This window comes from Zosterops lateralis (genome assembly GCF_965231275.1).
Source record: "Zosterops lateralis genome assembly, chromosome: 3".
Taxonomy (NCBI): domain Eukaryota; kingdom Metazoa; phylum Chordata; class Aves; order Passeriformes; family Zosteropidae; genus Zosterops; species Zosterops lateralis.
The window spans coordinates 90353902-90375144 of record NC_139764.1 but is presented as its reverse complement, the minus strand read 5'-3'; the positions used below and the strand labels follow the sequence as shown (position 1 = coordinate 90375144).

Sequence of the window (21243 nt, the reverse complement as noted above, 5' to 3'; positions counted from 1 at the left end):
TGAAAGCTGACAGTGCTCTAGTTGTAGCTGAATTTACAGCATGGGCTCCTTTTTAAACAAACTTGGTTTATTTGATGTTTAAGTAATATCACTGGAACATAGAATGGTTTGGGTTAGAAGGGACCTTAAGGATCATTTAGTTCCAACCCTCCTGCCCTGGGCAGGAACACTTTTCGCTACATAAATGTGCATATTTTTCCAAGTTCAACAGTCTTGCTGACCTCAGTAGTGGAGCTTGATTTAAGTGATGAGAATGAACAGCTCCAGTACAACTTGTATTAAACTTGGTTTAATATTCAGTGATGTAAGTAAATATGGATTGCTACATTCCAAGGTCTCACAAGCACCTGACACCATCCTGACTCCTCCTTTCTCAGTAAGTTTTATACTGATGACAAGCATTTGTTTCTCAGAGTCTGCAAAGTGCATTTAGCTGCTCCAATAGACCTTCTGACAAAGGAAACATTGGTGAAGCTGCAATACAATAGTTTAAGTGTCTAGAGACAAAACAGAAATGCTGGAGCATGTCTCGTCCAAGGCTGTTCATCTCAGAAGAAAACGGAGTCCAAACTGCGGTGGTTTAGCACGGCCCTGAGGTTTTTTCCTACGGAAGTTTTAGCACACGCTGACAGCCTGGCTGGCCAATTAAAGAGTTCGATACGCCTCCGGAAACACCCAGACTGTAAATCAGAGGGAGCCTGCTGCCTGGCTCTCTCCTCATTCGGGGGCCGGCCGGGGAGGCCGAGGGCAGCGGGGCCGCTCCAGGGCCCACTGCCCCCTGAGGCGGGCCCGGCCCGCGGGGCCTCGGGGAGCTGCAGCCCGCGGGGGAGCGGCCTCGGCCGGCCGGGCCTCCTTCCCCGGCTGAGGCGGTGCGAGGGGCGGCTGTAGCTCGGCAGCCCCGGCCCTGTGTCACCCGGCCCTGTGCCCCCCGGCCCTGTGCCCTGTGCCCCCCGGCCCTGTGCCCCCCGGCCCTGTGCCCCCCGGCCCTGTGCCCTGTGTCTCCTGGCCCTGTGCCTCCCGGCCCTGTGCCCTCCGGCCCTGTGCCCCCCGGCCCTGTGCCCTGTGTCTCCTGGCCCTGTGCCTCCCGGCCCTGTGCCCCCCGGCCCTGTGCCCTGTGCCCCCCGGCCCTGTGCCCCCCGGCCCTGTGCCCCCCGGCCCTGTGCCCTGTGTCTCCTGGCCCTGTGCCTCCCGGCCCTGTGCCCCCCGGCCCTGTGCCCTGTGTCCCCCGGCCCTGTGCCCCGGCCCTGTGCCCCCCGGCCCTGTGCCCTGTGCCTCCCGGCCCTGTGCCCCGGCCCTGGCTGCCGGCGCCGGATGAGCTATTTCCCCCTCCCGGGCCCCAGGGAGAAGTTCTGAGTCTGCGTTCGCTTCGGATGGGACCAGAGGGTGCGTGAAGGCAATCCATCGCCGTTCCTGAGCCTTCTCTCCCCGTCACACCCCCATCACCAGCGCGGCTTTGAAATTCCACACCCTGAGTGCGAGTCGCAGCCCCAAGGAGAGGAAATCTGGGCAAAGATATTAGCCCCTTCCCTCCTCGATGGAAGACAGAGTGATTTAAAACACAGGGAGACAGCATGAGACGGAGTCAGTGTCAGAACTGATAAAGACTATTGGGAGAAGGGGTTGAGGAAGTGGGCATTTTTGGCTGGACTTCCCTGGTGTAAACCATGGAGAAATTGACTATTTCTTGTAATATTAATGCTGTTTGGGGGAATGCTGTTTCTAGTCAAAACTTGTGGACTGATATAATTGAGATGTAATTGAGAATTTTGAACAGAGTAAGTGCTTTGCTCCTGGGGTAAAAGGAGGTCTCAGCCTTTGAGACAGAGATGATTTTAGATAGAAAGTGATTTGAGACCCTTCGCTCCTAGGGTAGAATGGAGGTCTCTATTTCATTTGAGGTAGAGATGATTTTAGAGATAGAAAAAGAGAATCCTTGTTTTGTACTAGAAGAAGCATTCTTAAATGGTACCCCAAATACACTGAGAAACTCATGAGTAGCCAGGGGAAGGACTGCTAATGGATGGAACTGCCCAATTCTACAAAATTCTGTGTGGTTGTGGATTTGTGACATTGGGAGCCACAGGACTGTTTTTTCTTGTGGTGAATGTCTCTGTGGGAATCTAGGGACTCCTCTCCCAAAGTGATAAAAGATTATATTTAAATGGTGAAACTGACTGAAAATTACAGGTTGTACCTCTCAATGTCAAAGTGAACAGTTTGTGGAGGGGAGGAGAAGTATTTTGAAGTTTCATTTTCCATTTTTTTTCATTATTTTAGTATGTGTGAATAAACTATCCTAGTAAATTTAAGTTTAGGCCTGTTTTGCTCTTTTCCCCTCCTACTCCTATCTCACAGCAGAGGAAACACTGAAACCATCACAAAATTGATGCATTGGCCAAGAAAGGTCGAAACAGGTGAACATGAAACCACTACATAATTAAGCATTTCTGCCCGGTTTTGAATTTAAAAGCAGAACACAAACCTTTCATCTCAGCTAACCAGAACATGCAGGCTTTTCCTGACATCTCCCAGAAAAAAGTACATGACCTACTGTTTGGGATAATCTCTCCTAATTTTTCAAGAGTTCTTGGGAATGTCAAAAACAGAACTAGACAGACATAAGGCATAGAAGTAGCAGCAAGAAATCAGTGAACATCCCGGTGTTGATTATCAATAGGAAGACTTTATTTAAGGTATTCTCTTTAGTTATTTAAGGCATCCTGTGCTGTCCAATACACTGTGGGGATTTACAAGAGTAAGATAGACTTAATTAGCATATATAGTTTGGTGACTAGGATGTTTTAGAATAAACAGAACTTTGAGTTTATGAGAAGATGAGATTAAAAATTTGTTTAAGAGAAAAACATTTAATTAACTTTTTACATAAATATGTTGAAAAATGTATGAGTTGTTTGTATAATCTTTTAACTTAATTATTGTAGTAAAAATTATTAACCTTACTGAAATAGTATATAAGTTCTTAGAAAACCTAAGTAAAATCGAATTCTGATCATGGTCAGTCTCCCCGTCTCTCCTTCAATCGCCGATAATACGCCATACCCTAAAAAGTGAGCTCTTTCCTTTACTGGTAGGCTCATGTAGCTTTACCTTGAAGGGTCTGCAGTAGGCTAAAACCAGCTTTCCCTGTAGCAAAGTAAAGAGAGATCAAAAAATCTTTTTCTTCTACACTTTCCAATTACTTGACATTGCCACTCTTCATTAATTTCACTTTGCAACTATCTGTAAAAACACAATGAAACAGAGTTTCTGTGGCTTTAGACTGCTGTTCAGGAGTAGAAAATTTTCATAACTTTGTCCACAGCATCATCATCTGATGGTGGTTTCCTCTGGCTGCCAGGCTGCAGGAATTTCTTTATTGTGGGAATATTGCTTATTCTTGCTTTGAAGCTCTACAAAACAAAACCAAAACAGCACACTGCTTAAGAATCATTGCAACTGTCAGACACTTAAATTTTATCTATGATTGCAAAATCGCATTATGGCTTGATGCTGCAGAAGAAATTATATGCTTCCCCCTCTTATGCTTTTGGGGTTGTAGTGACAAAAGGATGCAAAAAAATGAGTATGTGAGGCCAGCTAAAAGTTCATAGGGTGACTGATAATTTTCCACTCCTGACCCTCCCACTCCCCCATATTTCTCAGCCAGTTTAAATCAGTGCTCCTTTCCACTTCATTATCCATTCAAACTGCCCATTCATTTACCTGCAAGAGAGGAAATTTGGCAAACATTTCAGGCTTCCACTCTTCTATCATTAAAAGGATTTCGAGTAATTGAACATCTGCCCTGCTCAGCTGGTTCCCAACCAGAAAGTCTTTTCCATGGTCTTTCAAAACCTAAAAACACAGAACCAGAAGGAGATGAGGTCTTTTCTCTGCAGTACTTAATAAGATACGTCCAAAGCACGGTCACACATGGCATGGAGTTGTCTGTGAAAGAAGGAACTGCAGTTCAAACACCTGTAGTACAAACAATGATCTGATGGCACTGCCATCCTAGGCATAGTCTATCAGCTCCTTTTCTTCTACATTTCTGTCTGGCAGCTCAGTTGTGCTCATCTTGCCTTGGCTCTGTAGCTGCATTGAAGGCTAAGCTGTGTGAGATAGAGAAGGAACTGTAACACTGTTACACAGCATGTATGGTAGAGGGGCATCTGCACTTCAGGAGGAAACCTGATGTCAAAGCTGATGCTGTAGTGTCTCTGGTCTGAAACAACACACAGATTGACAGATGGATGTTTGGGGGTTCAGTGTGTGCTGGGGTTTGCAGCTTTACATGTCTCTCAGATTTGAAGTGTCTTCTGTGCCCTCTGTAGTGTCCTGTCTCCACCTCCCTCCCAGCACCTCCAAAGCCAGAGCGTTTATATTCCAGTGGTGGTTTTGATTCTGTTTTCCACCATAAAACTTGTGTGCATGTAGGATGGAGGTTCAAGATAACAGTATGGATGCAGCAACATCCTCTGACACATACCTTCTCAAAGACTGGGAAGTATCTGTTTTCAGTCTTGTCCATCATATTTGCAAAATGTTGCTCTTTTTTGTCTGCTGGTTGAATTTCGTATGTCATGAGTAATTCATTCAGATCAAACATTCCTTCCACGTACATATCGATTCTGAAAGGATCAGATCCACTTGGTCAGGTCAAACACAGTCGGTCTGAACAGCACAATAACTCCTGTAATACCCTCAAGATGCTGGGAAACCCCTGCCTCTTCTCTCCCACACACCCCTGACCTGGCAAAGCTCCCCTGGGAATGCAGTTGCACTGGGGACAGGCTGGGGAGGAGCTTGGGTGAAAGACAAATGCAAAATTCCTGGGCAAAACCTAAAGACTGCACTCCTTTCACTTCTTACTGGGACTGACACTTCTCTGGACTATGGGTTTTTGAACCTGACTACAAATTTTCATGTGTGCCATCAAACTTGGGCTAAAAATCCAATCAGACAGGGTAAGTTTAACAGCACGTCCATACAATATCTAGTAAATATCTTGACATGTGTTTACCAGTGCTTATAAATGTGAAGCATTCAAAAATACCTCAAGTCAAAACATGTGCCCTAGCAGTCCTGTTCCTCAACAACCTGTTAGTAATTACAATTCTACACTAACTCCTGGTTATTAGAGAGAAGAGTGTTTTTGTTTTCTTAAGAGACATTGCCCTGAATGTGATGAAGAGAAAATGAAAAGCAGCATCAGTAAGACAATCTGGCCCCCTGACTGCTTTCTTCTGAGGACTGCATTGACCTCTGATGGATGATTCATGGGCTCACTGGCCCCATCTAATCCAGCTGGCTGTCACTGCTGTAGACATCACCAGCAGTCACAGTCATCTCATGCTGCACACAAAGCACTGCTCTCTCCCACTGAATCTAGCTGTGAGCTGGCAGAACCTGGTGTTACACTGAGCTATAGGGTGAGCTGGGGTCTAACAAGCAAAGGTGGTACTGTTGCAGTACAGGGCTCTCTCCTTCAGGTCCTTCCCGTAGAGGTTGTACTTCGTTGAGATGTAGTTAGCAATGGCTCTGGTCTGCACCAGCTTCATCCCATCCATCTCTACCATTGGCACTTGCTGAAAGAGCAGGGATCCATCTAGGGGAAAGGGAATAACACAAGGAGACTTTCAGTCCTTGCATGAGAACCACGAGTGTTTGTTAGGCAAAGTAACCACATGTATTACTTTTTATTTACAATCTGAATCATTTAGGCTGGATAAAAAAAATACCAAGCTCATCAAATCCAGCTGTAAACCCAACAATTCCTTAATTTCACCACTGAACCATGTCTCCAAGTGCTCATATACACACAGTGACTGAACCACTTCCTTTGCCAGCCTGTTCCAATGATTGACAATCCTTTTTAGTGGCAACCTTCCTCATTCTTACAAGAAGACGAGGAAAATGCTCACCATGCACATCGCCTTTTCTTAGTGACACCTTAATGACTTCATACAATATCAATGAACTTGTGGAAATTTCAGATTTGAGGAAACAGCCAAATGCAGAACTTTTAGCTATCAGACACTGAGAGTACATGCATGGCGTGGCCTTAACACAGATGTTTTTCATGGAAGTTAATACAGATGGGAAGGACTGAAGGATCTGGTCCAGCCAGTTTCTGTAATGTTTTGCTAAATATATCTAAACTTTCTAAGAAGCGGCCAACACGCAATGTGAATAATACTGAAAATAAATAATAGTGGCTAAAACAAGCATAAAATGTCTCTGTGACTACTTTATTGTCAAATGGCATCTCATCTATACAGATCTGATGGGAAACAATGAGTGAGTTCCATGACATTCCTGTAAGAGCCAAATATCACTTGGAGTGAGTCTGGAGCCATGCAACTCTTTTGCAAGCATGCAGAAGCCTTGTCCTAGCATGAAAGAAGTGAACCTACCTCCAGAAAGAGAGGTATCAGATCAGAGAAGTGAGGAAGTGTTTTGCTTTAGGGAGTCATATTTCTTGACTCAGATAACTGATCAGCTGTGTCCCTCTTTGGAAGGGAGCATTTACCTTTATGCTTGTGTGCCAAAACACTTTTTGAAAGGCAGCCTGTAGCAGGGGGACCAAGACATTATTCCTAAAGAACAGCAAGACTGCAAATGCTACCCCTCGCTCAGATTTCTTCTGACAGGCCATGTGAAGAGCACAGACATGTCATTTGGTTTGGAGGAAACATGATTATCGTTTTCAGGAAAATGGAAGCTGAACCTGGCATGGTGGGTAGTTGCTTTGGGGGAAAGGAACACAGCAGAGGTACAAGGTAAACTCTGGAAGTCTGTTTTCATGTGGATTATAAGACAACAACTTGGTAGGCAAGCTGAAATGCTAATGAATTTCAAGGTGATGTGATGACAAAAGCCTCTGTTGCCATAGGATGGAGGGCAGTGGACACAAGCTGAAGCAAAGCAGAGTCAACCGTCTGACCTTAAAGAAAGGCTCTTAGACTGTGTGGGTTGTCCAGAGAAGCTGTAAATTCTCCATCCTTGCAGATACTCAAAACCCAGCTGGACATGGTCCTGGGTGAGTACCTGGGGGTGGCCTTGCTTGAAGACGGGAGGTAGAGTAGACAACTATGGAAAGTCCCTTCTGATCTCAGACTTTTGTGATTCAATCAAAAGTGATGTCTTTGGATGGATGATACCACCTAACCCAGTGCAGTGTGCACCTCTGAGATCTCATGTACCTCATCTCAGTTAAAAGATTTTCTTTTTAAGACACTAAGGAATTCTTAGGTGTTCTCAGAAAAGGAATTCGAATTCCAATTCTAATTCTGGTTGTTGTTATTATTACTATTGTTGCTGTTATTATTTCAAAGGGAAGGAAACTTACCCTTCTGTAACTTTGTCAGATCCTCCTTTTTTTCCACAAAAGATTCTTCAAACTGCAGGAAAAAGAAATGTTCTGTTGTCATTCCGTGATTGAGCTTCTTCATCATTTAGGTAAAGAAGGCCAAAAGAGATGTGGGTTTGGCAGTTTTATTTTATAAAACATCAATCATATTTGAAAGCTGTCAGGCACATTGGCCATCACTGTGCCAGAAACCAATGGCTCTTGAAACACACAGATTCCCATACTCCATCTCTGGTTTAGTATCAGAATCTGTCAGAGGTAAAAAAAAAGGCCTTCTGTGGTTTACAATGTATCTTCAAGGGTAAACTACATTGTGGCAGCCATAATAATCTCTTGCTCTTTTGCACACTGGAATTTAACTGAAGGTACTCAGAATTGCAGGTGCTTGACCTCTGTGATCAGAAGATAAGAAGCCAGGTTCTGCTGCTCTGGTTCTAAATTTCTTCTTTCCCTAGCTACAGGGGAGAAGCCTTTGTGGTGCTACCAGTGGGCTTTGCACATGATGCGTGGAAGTGAGAAGGACCTTGGCCCCGGCTTAGGGAAAGTTTGTAGTCACTGTTGGCTGCTCAGCAATGCACTAAAAACAGAGTATGAAACTGCTGCTCAGTCACCCTTTTCCTAAGGAAGAGTAAAGGCACATAATTGTCACAGGATTTTAGTATAAAAGACCAGAGGCAAACCTCAACTCCAGCTGCTGCCAGTAGAAACCGTATTGTTTCCATTCGGCCCCGTCCATTGAAGTAGTGCAGCCTGGGTTTTCCAGACATGTTTCCACGTGCCTGATTTCCTAGTCTCTGCAATGAAGAAATAAATGTTGCAGTTTTAAGTCTCTAAGTGTCTCTCAAAGTTGTCTTGTTGGAAACCATCATTTATGGTCCAATACTAATCAATTAACCGAGGAGCTAAAAGTTAGATTAAATTGAGACACTGCCTTGCAGCAAACTGCCTTCAAATATTCCTTCCACATGCTGAATAATCAAGCAGAACTCTGTACTTAAAGCAATTGAGCAATTGGCCCAATCAGAGAACCAGTGAATCAAAACCATTTGCATCCAAAGTGTTCTGTTCTGACCAAAAATCAAAGAGTGCTCTCTGTGTATTATGGCATTATTTAGAATACTGTTTAATCAGAATACATGCTATAAACTCTGTAACTGCTGTGCTTTCTCCAGCAGCAGTTATGCTCCATTACAAGCGGCCAGGAAGGAATTATTTCCCACAGTCAACCTCTTTTAAAACACTCCCTTCCTTCTGTAATTTATCTTTAGACAAGCATCCAAAGCCTCGGGAATTAATTTTGGGTCTGGTAACATCAGATTTGCCTTTACCACAGGCACAGCCAGGGGACAATGCCTGCTTGGTCTAGTTCCAACTCAGCTGGAATTTCAAGCAACAACAGTTTCTAGGCAGGAACGTAAAGCAACAAGAGTTTCTAGGCAGGAACTTAAAGCAACAAGAGTTTCTGGGCAGACTGTCACCCACCCCACTCAGAACCACACGTGCACAGCAGCGACAGACACACACAAACAGTGTCCAGCCTGTACCAGCCTCACAGCTAGTGACACCCTGCCAGCAACAAAGCTGAAGCATTAACAGCAGCAAAAGAAAAACACCCAAACCCCCAACATATTCCCGTTGTAAATAAAATACCTTCTCTGCAGTAGGGGGGAGGAGGTGAAGGGAAACACTCCCCACTTCTGAGGTCTGTACTTCTTTTTCTTAATTCTGTACACCTCAAAAGCAGCTGATTTAGAATTTAACATTTGGTACACATAACCATGTTAGTAAAGAAAATACATACACACATTTAATCTATGAAACCCTTTCACTGACTGAATTTCATGTACAAGAACTCCCTGCATTTTTAGGGAAAAAAAAAGAAAAAACCCACTTACCTTGTGCACAGTGTAACTCACTCTAACTCACTCTTGGCTCTTCCGCCTTGTGATTATATAACTCTGTAGCCCCTCCTACACTGAATATTCAAAACCGTTCTCTGCAAATAGGAGACTTCTCTTTTAAGCAAACAAAACCAATTAGCTCTGTTTAGTTACTTCTCACCTACAGAAAATAAATTCCTGACTAATGCTGACTAGGTACAAATAGTACAGATAGATACAGATAGATGAGGGTTCAAGGTCATTGGAAACCTCTATGCTACCACCAAATGGTAATATGCCTCCTATTTTCATTGCTTGGTGCCATGCTAGGTAAAAATTATTATGATGGCTGCAAAGCTCGTATAGTTTAAAAGAATGCTATGCCAATCACACTTTTTTTTTTTTTTTTTTTTTTTTTTTTTTTTTTTTTTTTTTTTTTTTTTACTTTGGACACCTTGCTACTTTATATAAGCCCCATCAGCTAATTCAGCTCAAATCTTTCAAAGCTTCTATGTCTTGCTTAGGATAAATATTCCTTCAGGACACTCCTGCTGAATTTAATTTTTAGACACCTGGATATGACTCAGTGAAAATACACACCAAAGATAACTGTGAGAAACAGTGAATGAAATGTTGTATCAGAAGGCAAACTGCACTCCTGTGGAAACCTTCGAACCTGGTAATCCCCAGGGCCTTGTCTTGGAAGAATATACCATCAAGTCTCCACCTAGGCTGAAAAAAAAGACTTCCCCCATGGTGCCTTGCAACACTGTGTGATCTACCTCAGTTTTGCCCTCCCCATATGTCCTTCATTCTCATGGTTTGTCCTTTCCCTGTTTCTGCTATATTGGGAATCTCTGGTGATATCCCTGGTAGCCTGTTGTGGTATCCCTGGTGGCCTGCCTCTGTGTCCCCTATAGGGCAGTACTTTTTGCCCTGCCCTTTGTACCTCCCCTGTGCCCTCAGACCACTGGTTCCTGACCCCATACTTAAGCCTCTGCACACCACATGGTCGGGTCTTTTGTCCCTGATTCCCTTAGGCGTGTTGGGATAAACCTTTGCTGGAATTTATCACACAGAAGACCCTTCTTGCCTCTCTTAGCCGAGCAAGCCATGGTGTGTGTGATGTGTGGACTTGACTGCTTCGCCTGAGTGCCTACCCAAGCGGCCCTTCCAAAAGAGGTGCTTACTGGGAAATATGTAGCAGCAACCATCTCTAAATCCGACGTTGCTACAAATTCCTGACTGCTTTCTTTGGTTGACTGTATTGATTTCAAAAAGTCAGTACAGAAATATCCCCCGTGCACCATCCTGTCTACCTAATCTGCATTGTTAATATTCATGTAGCCATTAACTGCAATCAAGGTCCACATAGACATGCAAACTGTTGCTGAATTGCCCTGAACATAGCTACCAGCTGGGATATTCTTCTTGTGTTACACAAGCAGGTTGTATAAATTGCAGTGTGTCACACAAAAAAATTGGTTGTTACAGTAGGAGGGGCTTTCTCCTTCAGGTCCTTCCTGTACACTACCTGCAAGTGTTGTCTGAATGCTTCAGTGAGGCGGAAGGGAAGCAGCTTGTGCAGTAGCGCTCTTTAATACATGCTTTGCTGCTGAAACAAATCAGCTTCATTTCCACTTTTGATGATGAAAACTGGTTCCAGCTGCATGACATTTTTTATGAAGTAACTATTGGCCTTAGCAAGAGCTACAGTGCCCTGAGTTTTCCCAGCTGAAAGCTGCCAGTGCTCTAGTTGTCGCTGGATTTAGGGTGTAGCAGCATGGAGATGGATGGTGGTTGCTGCTACCTCTCCCCAAAAAACATCTCTTCTGGAGAAGCAGCTCAGGCGGGCACTCTGTCTTAATTTGGAAAAACAGGTATCTGCCAGGGGAAGCTAGAGCTTCCCTTGGAATGTAGAAAGTAATCCCCCTCCCCCCCAAATTATAATTTTGCAATTAGGGGCTTTCAGGTAAAGATATGGGAATAGGAATAATAATTCTTTACTAGGAATATTAAAAATGCAAACGTAGTAGTACCAAAAAACAAACAGACAAGCAAACAAAAAACCTAGAAATCCTGACAGAGTCAGAATACGACCTGACACCCTGTTGGTCAGGGTGTTAGAAGCAGTCCAGATAAATCCTCCTGGAGTAACAGGTGTGGTTCTTTTGGAGTAGAGATAATCCTGTAGAAAGGGTTCAGTGGTGGCATGATGGGTCCACTCTCCCTCCAGAATCCAGTGGAAAACAGGCTACTTTGTGTTTCTGACTCCCAGTTTTTATCTAGGAAGGATATGGTTGGCTCCTCCCACTGGGTGGAGGATCTCACAATGAGATGATGTAATTGTATCAGTCACGTAGTGAGCCTTAATGCCCCATTACCTGCAGATATACCCCTGGAGGGTGGACAGGTCTTGGTAGAGATAAGGAACATTGTTCCTGGTTTTAACAGCTGGCTCATTAACAGAAGAAACCCACCCCCTCCCCCCTGGAGTTTTGAGGAAGGGTTATACAAGAGATAAAGAAAACACCTCCCCAACTAGTTTCAACGGATGGAAAATAGAATATGCATTATTGGCTACATATTGAAACCCAGGACACACACAGGCAGGGCACTCAAGTCCATACCTACACATTCCATGCCTAACACAGCAAACAAACACGGGAAGGGTCTCCTGTATATGTTCCAGTGAGGTTTATTTTGCAGACGCACACCGAAGCTTTCAGGGACAGAAAGATCTAGATCAGAGGAACGTCCAGGTTTAAGTATGGGGGTCAGGAGCCAGTGGTCTGAACACAGGGGTGGTATGAGGGAAGGGCAAAGGGCAATGACGTAGAAGGATACAGGGGCAGACCATCAGGGATACCACAACCAATGGGCAAACAGGGAAAGGAGAAACCTTCTTGGTATATAAACAATAGAGGTGGGCAAGGCCCTCGGGACAACGGGAAAAGCAAAACTGAGATAGATTAAGATAGTGCTGCCGAGCACCCTGGGGGGGAAGCCTTTTTGCTCACCCTAAGCTATGAGTCTTCCTGGAGCCTATGGCAGATTGTTCCAAGGCATCAGCCTGGAAGTTTCCCTGACAGGCTCAGGAGCCTCCACATTAGGGCACTGGCTCATTCTTTTAACAAACTTGGTTTATTTGGTGTTTAAATAATATCACTGGAACATAGAATGGGTTGGGTTAGAAGGGACCTTAAGGATCATCTAGTTCCAACCCTCCTGCCCTGGGCAGGAACACTTTTCACTACATAAATGTGCATATTTTTCCAAGTTCAACAGTCTTGCTGACCTCAGTAGTGGAGCTTGATTTAAGTGATGAGAATGAACAGCTCCAGTACAACTTGTATTAAACCTGGTTTAATATTCAGTGATGTAAGTAAATATGGATTGCTACATTCCAAGGTCTCACAAGCACCTGACACCATCCTGACTCCTTTCTCAGTAAGTTTTATACTGGTGACAAGCATTTGTTTCTCAGAGTCTGCAAAGTGCATTTTGCTGCTCCAATAGACCTTCTGACAAAGGAAATGTGAAAAACTAAGTTCACTTTCTTAGAAAAATTTATAAGTTTAATAAAAAATAGAGACAGACAATTAGGAGACAGAAAAGCAAAAGTATCTTGACTGAGGGTGCCTCACCAGAAAGCACACTCACTCCTTCAAAATCCTTGTTTTTAAGGATTAACTTTTTACATACACATTTTTCAAACATTCCTTTGAGTCCAGATGTTCTCTTGGTTTTTAGCCCCCCTTCCTTCAAAACTTGCCTCCTTGTACCAAATTAGCATTTTATTAGATAAAGTCCTTGTTAGTGCCTGGTAGGCTTTCTGATACCAGGAGATCAATTAATTCTTTCTTGTAGCTTTTTGTTCCATTGCTGTATCGATTTAATCAATTCAGGAATGTAGGAGGATTCTCTCTCTCTGTATTTTCTGGTTTGGTCAGTTTAGATATTACAAAGAGAAAAAAAACCCTGGTCTTTTTACTGTTAACACTATGTTACGATCAGAAAATACATTCATCACCTTTCTAAACTTTTATTAATAAAACATAATACAATATGACCTTCTCACATTATACATATAGAATCCATTTTAATATTTGCAAAAAGCCAACTTTATAATATGCATTTCTAACAGGAATCATTGGTGAAGCTGCAGTACAAGAGTTTAAGGGTCTAGTGCCAAAACAGAGGTGCTGTAGGACCTCTGGTCCAAGCATATTCCATATTAAGTTCAGAGGAAAGTTGAATACAAACCTTTCATCCTCGGCTAACCAGAACCTGCAGGCTTTTCTGGACATTTCCCAGAAAAAAAAATACATGACCTACTGTTTGAGATAATCTCCCCTAATTTCCAAAAAAATCCTGGAAGTGTCAGAGGAACAGAACCAGACAGACATAAGGCATTGAAGTGGCAGCAAGAAATCAATGAACAGCTGGGTTTTGAGTATCAATAGTAAGACTTTATTTCAGGTATTCTCTTTAGTTATTTAAGGCATCCTGTGTTCTGCAATATACCCCCTAACCAGTGAACTATTCCCTTTGCTGGTAGGATCAAAAAACTTGGTTTTCAGTGTTTTCATTATTTTCCCACTGTTAGCAAATGCAATGAAATAGAGTTTCTGTGGCTTTATGCTGCTCCTAGGGGTAGAAAAGATTCATCACTTTGGGCACCTCTTCCTCTCGTATCAGGGGCTTCCTCTGGCTGCCAGGCTGCAGGAATTTCTTTATTGTGGGAATATTGCTTATTCTTGCTTTGAAGCTCTACAAAACAAAACCAAAACAGCACAGTGCTTAAGAATCATTGCAACTGTCAGACACTTAAATTTTATCTATGATTGCAAAATCGCATTATGGCTTGATGCTGCAGAAGAAATTATATGCTTCCCCCTCTTATGCTTTTGGGGTTGTAGTGACAGAAGACAGCATAAGAAAAACAGTAGCTGAGCCCAGCTAAAGTACATAGGATATTTGATTATTTGCCATGTCACTTCTGATCCTCCCACTCCCCCATCTTTCTCAGCCAGTTTAAATCAGTGCTCCTTTCCACTTCATTATCCATTCAAACTGCCCATTCATTTACCTGCAAGAGAGGAAATTTGGCAAGAACATTAGGTTTCCACTCCTCTGCCATTAAAATGATTTCGAGTAATTGAACATCTGCCCTGCTCAGCTGGTTCCCAACCAGAAAGTCTTTTCCATGGTCTTTCAAAACCTAAAAACACAGAACCAGAAGGAGATGAGGTCTTTTCTCTGTGGTCCTTAATATGATATGTCCAAAGCAGGGTCACACACGGCATGGAGTTGTCTGTGAAAGAAGGAACTGTAGTTCAAACACCTGTAGTACAAACAATGATCTGATGGCACTGCCATCCTAGGCATAGTCTATCACCTCCTTTTCTTCTACATTTCTGTCTGGCAGCTCAGTTGTGCTCATCTTGCCTTGGCTCTGTAGCTGCATTGAAGGCTAAGCTGTGTGAGATACAGAAGGAACTGTAACACTGTTACACAGCATGTGTGGTAGAGGGGCATCTGCACTTCAGGAGGAAACTTGATGTCAAAGCTGATGCTGTAGTGTCTCTGGTCTGAAACAACACACAGATTGACAGATGGATGTTTGGAGAGTTCAGTATGTGCTGGGGTTTGCAGCTTTACATGTCTCTCAGATTTGAAGTCCCTTCTGTGCCCTCTGTAGTGTCCTGTCTGCACCTCCCTCCCAGCACCTCCAAAGCCAGAGCGTTTATATTCCAGTGGTGGTTTTGATTCTGTTTTCCACCATAAAACTTGTGTGCATGTAGGATGGAGGTTCAAGATAACAGTATGGATGCAGCAACATCCTCTGACACATACCTTCTCAAAGACTGGGAAGTATCTATTTTCAGTCTTGTCCATCATATCAATAAAATGTTGCTCTTTCTGGTCTGCTGGTAGGTAGCCATGTTTCATGAGTAACTCATTCAGGTCGAACATTCCTTCCACGTACATATCGATTCTGAAAGGATCAGATCCACTTGGTCAGGTCAAACACAGTAGGTCTGAACAGCACAATAATTCCTGCCATACCCACAGTGAGATGCTGGGAAACCCCTGCCTCTTCTCTCCCACACACCCCTGACCTGGCAAAGCTCCCCTGGGAATGCAGTTGCACTGGGGACAGGCGGGGGAGGAGCTTGGGTGAAAGACAAATGCAAAATTCCTGGGCAAAACCTAAAGACTGCACTCCTTTCACTTCTTACTGGGACTGACACTTCTCTGGACTGTGGGTTTTTGAACCTGACTACAAAATTGTCATGTGTGCCATCCAAATTCTGTTTAAAAATTCCTTCAGACAGGGTAAGTTTAACAGCAGGTCCATACCTTTTCTAGCAAATATCTTGACATGTGTTTACCAGTGCTTATAAATGTGAAGCATTCAAAAATGCCTCGGGTCCAAACATGTGCCCTAGCAGTCCTGTCCTTTAACAACCTGTTAGTAATTCTAGTTCAACAGTAATTCCTGTTATTAGAGAGAGTGTAGGGCTTTTGTTACTTTAAAAGACATTGCCCTGAATGTGATGAGGAGAAAATGAAAAGCAGCATCAGTAAGACAATCTGGCCCCCGACTGCTTTCTTCTGAGGACTGCATTGACCTCTGATGGATGATTCATGGGCTCACTGGCCCCATCTAATCCAGCTGGCTGTCACTGCTGTAGACATCACCTGCAGTCAGTCATCTCATGCTGCACACAAAGCACTGCTCTCTCCCACTGAATCTAGCTGTGAGCTGGGAGATCCTGGTGTTACACTGAGCTACAGGGTGAGCTGGGGTCTAACAAGCAAAGGTGGTACTGTTGCAGTACAGGGTTCTCTCCTTCAGGTCCTTCCCGTAGAGGTTGTACTTCGTTGAGATGTAGTTGGCAATGGCTCTGGTCTGCACCAGCTTCATCCCATCCATCTCTACCATTGGCACTTGCTGAAAGAGCAGGGATCCATCTAGGGGAAAGGGAATAACACAAGGAGACTTTCAGTCCTTGCTTGAGAACCACGAGTGTGTGTTAGGCAAAGTAATCACATGTATTACATTTATTTACAATCTGAATCATTTAGGCTGGATAAAAAATACCAAGCTCATCAAATCCAGCTGTAAACCCAACAATTCCTTAATTTCACCACTAAACCATGTCCCCAAATGGAAACCTACACACAGTGACTGAACCACTTCTTTTGCCAACCTGTTCCAGTGATTGACAACCCTTTTTAGTGGCAACATTCCTCATTCTTACAAGAAGGTGAGGAAAATGCTCACCATGCACGTCGCCTTTTCTTAGTGATGTGTTAACGACTTCATGCAGTATCAATGAACTTGTGGAAATTTCAGATTTGAGGAAACAGCCAAATGCAGAACTTTTAGCTATCAGACACTGAGAGTACATGCATGGCGTGGCCCTAACACAGATGTTTTTCATGGAAGTTAATACAGATGGGAAGGACTGAAGGATCTGGTCGAGCCTGTTTCCATCATGTTTTGCTAAATATATCTGAACTTTCTAAGAAGTGGCCAACACGCAATGTGAATAGTACTGAAAATAAATAAGAGTGGCTAAAAAAAAGCATAAAATGTCTCTGTGACTACTTTATCAAGACACTATTCCTAAAGAACAGCAAGACTGGAAATGCTACCCCTAGCTCAGATTTCTTCTGACAGGCCATGTGAAGAGCACAGACATGTCATTTGGTTTGGAGGAAACATGTTCAGGAAAATGGAAGCTGAAGCTGGCATGATGGGTAGTTGCCTTGGGGGGTAGGAACACAGCAGAGGTATTCGGTAAACTCTGGAACTCTGTTTTCATATGGATTATATGACAACAACTTGGTAGGCAAGCTGAAATGCTAATGAATTTCAAGGTGATGTGATGACAAAAGCCTCTGTTGCCATAGGATGGAGGGCAGTGGACACAAGCTGAAGCAAAGCAGAGTCAACCGTCTGACCTTAAAGAAAGGCTCTTGGACTGTGTGAGTTGTCCAGAGAAGCTGTAAATTCTCCATCCTTGCAGATACTCAAAATCCAGCTGGACATGGTCCTGGGTGAGTAGCTGGGGGTGGCCTTGCTTGAAGAGGGGGATGGAGGTTGAGCAAAAAGTCTTGAGCCTATTCCCACTTCAGCTTTTCTGTGATTCAGTGAAGATTGAAGCCTTTGGCTAGATGTGCAGTGTGCACCCCTGAGACCTCATGTACCTCATCTCAGTTATGAGATTTTCTTTTTAAGACATTAAGGAATTCTTAAGTGTTCTCAGACAAATAATTCTATTTCTAATTCTGATTGTTGTTATTATTACTACTGTTGCTGTTATTATTTCAAAGGGAAGGAAACTTACCCCTCCGTAACTTTTTCAGATCCTCATTTTTTTCCATATATGATTCTTCAAACTGCAGGAAGGAGACAAGAGAAGATCTGTTGTAATTCCATGATTGAGCTTCTTCATCATTTAGGTAAAGAAGGCCAAAAGTGATGTGTTTTGGGCAATTCTATTTTTTAAAACATCAATCATATTTGAAAGCTGTCAGGCACATTGGCCATCACTGTGCCAGAAACCAATGGCTCTTGAAACACACAGATTCCCATACTCCATCTCTGGTTTAGTATAAGAATCTGTCAGAGGTTAAAAAAAAATTACTCTGGGGTTTACAATATACAGTACCTTCAAGAGTTAACTACATTGTGGCAGCAATAATAATCTCTTGCTCTTTTGGACATTGGAATTTAACTGAAGGTACTCAGAATTACAGGTGCTTGACCTCTGTGATCAGAAGATAAGAAGCCATGTTCTGCTGCTGGAGATTTAAATTTCTTCTTTCCCTAGCTACAGGGGAGAAGCCTTTGTGGTGCTACCAGTGGGCTTTGCACATGATGCATGGAAGGACCTTGGTCCCTGCTTAAAGAAAGCTTGTGGTCACTGTTGACTTGCTAAGTAATGCACTAAATGCAGAGTGTTAAACTGCTGCTCAGTCACCTTTTTCCTAAGAAACAGTAAAAGACATAATTGTCACAGCACCACAGTATAGAAGACCAGAGATAAACCTCAACTCCAGCTGCTGCCAGTAGCCACCGGATTGGTTCCATTCGGCCCCGTCCATCAAAATAGTGCAGCCTGGGTTTTCCAGACATGTTTCCACGTGCCTGATTTCCTAGTCTCTGCAATGAAGAAATAAATGTTGCAGTTTTGAGTGTCTAACTGGCTGTCAAAGTTGTCTTGTTGTAAAGCATCATTTATGCTTGAAGACTTTAATCATTTAATATAGGAGGTAAAAGATTATATTGACACACTGCCTTGTATCATTCTGCCTTCAAATGTTTCTTGCACATAGTTAAGCAGATCTTTGAATTTAGAGAAATTGGCCCAATCAGAGAACCAGTGAATCAAAACCATTTGCATCCAAAGTGTTCTGTTCTGACCGAAAAGCAGATGGTGCTCTCTGTGTATTTTGGCATTATCTCAGAATACAGCTTACTGTTTCATCATAATACATGCTGTAAACTCATAATTGCTGTGCTTTCTCCAGTAGCCATTATGCTCATTTATAACCCGCCAGGAAGGAATTCTTGCCCACAGTCAACCTCCTTTACAACATTCCCTGCTTCTGTAACTTATCTTTAGACAAGCCTCCAAAGCCTCGGGAATTAATTTTGGGTCTGGTAACATCAGATTTGCCTTTACCACAGGCACAGCCAGGGGGCTATGCTTGCCTCGTCCAGTTCCAACTCAGATGGAATTTCAAGCAACAACAGTTTGAAGGCAGGAACTTAAAGCAACAAGAGTTTCTGGGCAGACCGTCACCCACCCCACTCAGAACCACACGTGCACAGCAGCGACAAACACACACAAACAGTGCCCAGCCTGTACCAGCCTCACAGCTAGTGACACCCTGCCAGCAACAAAGCTGAAGCATTAACAGCAGCAAAAGGATAACACCCAAACCCCCACCATATTCCCGTTGTAAATAAAATGTCACCTTCCCTACGAGTAAGGAGGAGGAGGATGCGAAGGGAAACACTCCCCACTTCTGAGGTCTGTACTTCTTTTTCTTAATTCTGTACACCTCAAAAGCAGCTGATTTAGAATTTAACATTTGGTACACATAACCATGTTAGTAAAGAAAGTACACACACACATTTAATCTATGAAACCCTTTCATTGACTGAATTTCATGTACAAGAACTCCCTGCATTTTTAGGGAAAAATAAAGAAAAAACCCACTTACCTTGTGCACAGTGTAACTCACTCTAAGCTCTCAGCAGTTCTGCCTTGAGATTATGTATCTATGTAGCCCCTCCCACACTGAATATTCAAAACCGTTCTCTGCAAATAGGAGACTTCTCTTTTAAGCAAACAAAACCAATTAGCTCTGTTTAGTTACTTCTCACCTACAGAAAATAAATTCCTGACTAATGCTGACTAGGTACAAATGTAGGATAGATGAGAGTTCAAGGTCATTGGAAACCTCTGTGCTACCACCAAATGGTAATATGCCTCCTATTTTCATTGCTTGGTGCCATGCTAGGTAAAAATTATTATGATGGCTGCAAAGCTTACATAGTTTAAAAGAATTCTGCTATGTCAATCACAGTTTTATTTGAATTTTTTTTATTATTATTTTTTTTTTACTTTGAACACATTGCTGCTTTACGGAAACCTCATCAACTAATTCAGCTCAAATCTTACACAAGCTTCTATGCCTTGCTTAGGGTATATTCCTGCTGGACACTTCTGCTGTATCATCTTTGGACATCGGGGTTAGGTTTGGGTTTTTTTTAATTTTTCTGTGAAAAATGTTTCCCTGAATATGACTCAGTGAAAATACACATCAAAGACAACTGTGAGAGACAGTGAATGAAGTGTGGCATCGGAAGGCAAACTTCTGCACTCTGCACTTCTGACTGTTTACTTTAGTCAACTGTATTGATTTGAAAAAGTCAATACAGCATACATTACCATGCAGCTTCCTGCCTATCTAATCTATGTGGTTAATATTGCTGTAGCCATCACCTGCACTTCCAGTATAGCAGGCTGTCTCCTTCATGTCCTTCCTGTATGCATACTTCATTGTTTGGGAGCTGAAAATTATCTTCATGCTATCAGTCCTCACTGTTGGTACTTGTTACATCAATGTCTTCTATGCTTGACAATAAAACAAACTTAATAAATTATTTAGAGCTAGAAACAGGGCATTAAAAGAGTCCTCACTGCACTGTATTGTCTTTTAGGCAGTGCCTAATCCCCAGGTGGAACACTCTATGCCATATCGCACATAAGAGGAGCCAGGCTTCACAAAAGGGGACCCCTGACTGAGAGCACTTCTTGTAGCTCCCCATTCTGGTTAAGGCCCTATGTCTCTCTGCCCCCTCCTTACATTTTGGGGCTTACATTCCAGCCTCTGACACTGCTGGAAAAAGTGTTTTCCACTTTCTTGGACACATATGACTTATGACATAGAATCTAGGATAATGTAGGAGATTGAAACTCTCCATACAGCAACATGTGCACCAAGGTGCATCTGGTGGTTTCAGAGACTCAAACTCCCTCTTAGGTAGCTTATCTGAATTTAACAGTTGTAGGCCTGCCACTGATAAACTCTAGGAGACATCCCAGGTCTAGTGACCACCTGGTAGGAAAACATGAGTTTAAGCCTGGAAGTTAATGATAGTGTAGACAACTTGGAAAACTCTTCTCACCTAACTCTGTAGGCACCAGCTTCTGGTCTAGCTGTCTACTCTCCTTCCAATGGGTCCAAATTCAGGAGGAATCCCTCAGCATGCTCTTCAGTTACAGCTGAACTACTCAAAATGATTCTATCTCAACTGAGGTAGTTAAAAGTTTAGACGAGGCCAGTCCCTTCAGACTTCCCTTATAGGTAGGGGAGTGGAGCAAAACACTTCAGAAGGTGACTTATCCCAACACTGACATTTCTTGTCCTGTCATAAGTATCCAGTGAGATTTCAGGCAA

The 21243-nt window shown here is 43.1% G+C and overlaps 1 protein-coding gene across 1 annotated transcript; it reads right to left on the bottom strand.

Annotated features, from left to right (window-relative positions):
• Positions 1–2663: 2663 nt before the first annotated feature.
• LOC310907427 (uncharacterized protein) lies at positions 2664–20634 on the bottom strand. Its single transcript, XM_083857642.1, has 14 exons — positions 19501–20634; positions 18320–18433; positions 17616–17667; positions 16101–16233; positions 15112–15253; positions 14345–14476; positions 13905–14025; positions 9268–9293; positions 8053–8166; positions 7352–7403; positions 5476–5608; positions 4490–4631; positions 3724–3855; positions 2664–3410 (listed from the first exon to the last, which is right to left on the bottom strand). The coding sequence occupies exons 2-14, from the start codon at positions 18404–18406 to the stop codon at positions 3288–3290; spliced, it is 1389 nt and encodes a 462-aa protein (XP_083713768.1). The 5' UTR covers positions 18407–18433; positions 19501–20634; the 3' UTR covers positions 2664–3287.
• Between the last annotated feature and the right edge of the window lie 609 nt (positions 20635–21243).